The sequence below is a fragment of the Vicia villosa genome, linkage group LG1, assembly GCF_029867415.1.
Source record: "Vicia villosa cultivar HV-30 ecotype Madison, WI linkage group LG1, Vvil1.0, whole genome shotgun sequence".
NCBI lineage: Eukaryota > Viridiplantae > Streptophyta > Magnoliopsida > Fabales > Fabaceae > Vicia > Vicia villosa.
Genome location: NC_081180.1, coordinates 52,894,921 through 52,899,284, shown reverse-complemented (window position 1 = coordinate 52,899,284; position 4,364 = coordinate 52,894,921). Strand labels below are relative to the sequence as shown.

The window sequence follows — 4,364 nt, the reverse complement described above, 5'->3', positions numbered from 1 at the left end:
TTCACATACAACTTCTTCTCTTTCAACACTCGCAACACAACTCTCAAATGCTCTTCATGTTCTTCTTCAGATTTGGGATAAATCAAAATACCATCAATGAATACCACCACATACCTATTTAGATACAAATGGAAAGTTTGATTCATATACTCCATGAAAACACCTGGCGCGTTAGATACACCAAAGGACATTCAGTGTACTTATAATGACCATACCTCGTTCTGAAAGTCGTAATCGGAATATCATCAGGTTTAACATGAATCTGATGATAACCGTATTTCAAATCAATCTTGCTAAACACACAAGCATCCACCAAATGATCCATTAAATTGTCAATTCTCAGAAGTGGATACTTATTCTTAATAGTCACCGTATTCAACTGTTTGTAGTCCATGCATAATCTCATACTATCGTCTTTCTTCTTAACCAACAACACAGGAGCACCCCATAAAGAAACACTCGGTCAAAAAAACATTTTCTCAAGTAATTATTCAAATTGTTTCTTCATTTCATCCAACTCTGAAGCTGACATCCTATAAGGATCCATCGATGCCGGACTTGTAATAGGTACAAATTCTATAGCAAACTCTACCTCACGCACAAGAGGTATATCACTGATGTCATTTGGAAACACCCATGGGAATTCACAAATAACAGGTAAATTAACACTGACAACTTCACGATCAACATGCAGTGCCCAAAACATTGCAAACATCTGAGCTTCATCTTCTAAAATTTCTTCTACTTGCTTGGCAGATAAAAACATCAGCTTTCCACCATCACCAAACTCTAGTAACCTCACGGTCTTACTATAGAAATTGATATGAACATGGTTGAACTCCAACCAGTTCATTCCAAGAATAACATCAATTACATGCAAGGGTAAACAAACCAAATCCATCACGAAACTCTTACCATAAATAGTTAAAGGGCAGCTCAAACAGACTAGCGTAGTAGTCACAGAACCATTAGCCGGAGTATTGATCACCATACTCCCACTCATTAAAGACAATTTCAAACCCATCATAGTAGCACATTCAAGCGTAATAAACGAATGAGTGGCACCAATATCAATAATAGCAACCAACTCAACTTTGTTATTAAAACAAGTACCTCGAATCAAGTTGTCCTTCTTAGAATCCTCTGAACCACTCAGCGAACACTCTTCCATTAGTCTGAGCAGTAGTAGCAGCTTTATTTGTAGGGATGACAACGGGTCGGGTGCTGGTTTCACACTACCCAAACCCGCGCCCGAAATCAAAACCCGAACCCAAACCCAAAAGCTGTTCAGATGGTAAAATGACACCCACGCCCACACCCGTTGGGTTCGGGTTTTTTCACCCAAACCCGAACCCGCAGCAAAATAAATAAAATATATTTTTCCAACAACTTTCCACAATATAATATATATATATATATATTATATAATATATATATATATATATATATATAAGCGGGTGTGATTTCAGATTTCAGGTGCGGATGGGCCCCGCGGATTTGAGTCTGCTTGCTATCCCTACTTATTCGGCTTCTGACACTGGGTACTAATGTGACCTTGTTTACCATAGTTGAAACAAGTCAGACCTCCATTCTTGCACTCAAGGGAATGATGACCTGTCTTACCACATTTGAAACATCGTAGCACCTTATTGTTACAATCGTTGGCGCAGTGGCCTTATTCCCCACACTTAAAGCACTTGATAGAAGCAAGAGCTCCTCCCCCCACCTGGCTTCTTTTCATCATAAACATTTTGTTTCCCTTTATCGGCAGGAGTACTATACGACTTACCATGATCTTGGTTCTTCCCTTTCTCCTCATTATAACTCCTATAAAAGAAGATTTGGCTCTGGTGTCCTGATCATAGATCATGCACTTATTCACTAGCATAGGAAACTGGTGAATCTGAAGATACCCGACACCCTGCTTGATCTTTGGACGTAGTCCATTCTCAAACTTGATGCACTTGGACACTTCAACTTCCTGGTTGTTATAATACAGGCAATACTTCACTAATTCTTTAAACCTAGCAGCATACTCAACAGAAGTTGAACTCTCTTACTTCAGCTTAAGTAATTGGACTTCTTTCTTACCATGCACATCCTCATGGGAGTACTTCTCTAAAAAAGCAGCTCTAAATACAGTCTAAGTAATCTTTGTACCCAGAATCTCCATCCTCTAGCGTGCGTTACTCTATCACTATTCAGCTCACTCTTACAACATACGAGTACCAAATTGCAACTTCTGCTCTTCCTAACAAATCACCACTCAGAAAATCTTTTAAATTCCCTTAAGCCATGTTTTAGCATCATCGGGTTTGTGCCTGCCCTTGAAGATCGGCGGGTTATTTCTTTAAAACCTCCCTCATGTGTGAGCCTTATCATTATCTCCACCGTTCTGGTTTTGTGGACCTTGTTGGTTTTCCAGAGCCTAAGCAACTGCTTCGAAAGCCCGAGCAATAACGTTGTCATTTCTTCCTCCAACCATACTCTGTATGTAGGTAACCAACATTAGAAGAAACAATCATATTGATAGTTTCCTCCCACTAATTGATTGACATGAGATCCTGCCCCATACCACATGTTACATCAATTAAAACATCTTATCATATCTCAATAAAACATTTAAGTCACCATAGAAGATTCATCGTCATAAATAAACTCCTTCATACAACAAAACTTGTAACATCATAGTCTCAACAAAAATTGTAATTCAAATCGATTTAACAATCAAAACCATCATAATTTTATGTCAACATTAAAAGAACATAATCATTTGCCAAACATAGCGTTTCCAACCCGATGTTACATATCAGAGCAAGACACCACTAATATAACGAAACTAATAAAACATTCTGAAGCTATCTTTAACGTTTCTAGAACTACTTCTGGTCACTTGCACGTTACCCACGTGGAGGTAACATTCAAACAAAAAGGGCGAGTAATCACAATTCATTATAAAAGATATCAGGAAAAGATTAGTAGCTACAACAACATCGTCATATATCAACATATATAATTCACTAACTCGTCATACTCACTGATGCATCATAATAACACATAGATACCTTCCATCATCAAAACATTATCTAATCACATAGTTCACAATTATCATTACATCATAGTCTCAACAAAAATCGGAATTCAAATCAGTTTAAAAATCAAAACCATCATAATTTTATGTCAACATCAAAAGAACATAATCATTTGCCAAACATAGCGTTCCCAACCCAAGGTTACATATTAGAGCAAGACATTAATAATATAACGAAACTAATAAAACGCTCCGAAGCTATCTTCAATGCTTATACAACTACTCCTGGTCACATGCATGTTACCCACGTGGAGGCAACATTCAAATAGAAAGGGTGAGTAATCATAATTAATTATAAAATATATCAAGAAAAGATTAGTAATTACAACAACATCGTCATATAGCAACATATTGTTAGAACAAGATTTGTTCTGATCAATATTTTTAGTTTTGATGATAACAATGTATATGAATTTTGTATGAGATAATGTGGTACTCTAAACCTATGCAATTTCCATTTCAGGAATCACATAAAGAGTATGCACAAAATCAGCGCAAGAAGCACTGACTCAGAAGGTTCAGCATGCAACATTAGAACATGCTCTAGCAAGACATCAGAAGATGGTTAAGAAGAATCAGAACATGGTCTATTGAAGCATCAGAAGAACTGAGATCAGAAACAGAAGCACTAAAGTTCTCATGGTATCACGCTAGAAGCACTTCAAGGTCAGAAGACAAGAAGATGCTCTGCACCAAGCTGTTTGACTCTGATGAAATTCAAACGTTGTTCATACAAACATCAGATCAGAAACAAGTACAGGATAGCAGGCTACGCTAACTGACAAAAGGAACGTTAGAAGCTATTAACGGCAAAGTCAGTAGACGCAGCAGAAGCAAGGCTCGAGGTAGTTGACAAAAGAGTGAAACATTAAATGCAATGCTGTACGGATCACGCAACGCATTAAATGCTCCCAACGGTCATCTTCTCAAACACCTATATATAGAAGTTCTGATGAGAAGCTGAATACAACACTTTGCGCAAACATACAGAAACACTGTCAAATTCAAAAAGCTCTCAAACTTCATCTTCAACCTCACTTCATTACTGTTGTAATATCTTAGTGAGATTAAGCTTAAACTTTAAGAGAAATATCACATTTGTGATTATAGCTTTTAAGAAGCATTGTATAACTCTTGTAAGAATTTGTTTACATTCATTTGTAAATAACTAGAGAAGATCAAAGTTGTGATCGGATTCTCTAGAAAGTCTTAGAGGTTATCTAAGCATTGCGTTCCCAGAGTGATCAGGTTGTGATCAGAATACTCTAGAAGA

At 37.1% G+C, this 4,364-nt stretch overlaps 1 protein-coding gene across 1 annotated transcript; it reads right to left on the bottom strand.

Annotated features, from left to right (window-relative positions):
* Nucleotides 1-487: 487 nt before the first annotated feature.
* LOC131637563 (uncharacterized) lies at nt 488-1,171 on the bottom strand. Its single transcript, XM_058908188.1, has one exon. It carries the CDS (start codon nt 1,169-1,171, stop codon nt 488-490), a length of 684 nt encoding a protein of 227 aa, XP_058764171.1.
* Nucleotides 1,172-4,364: the final 3,193 nt, after the last annotated feature.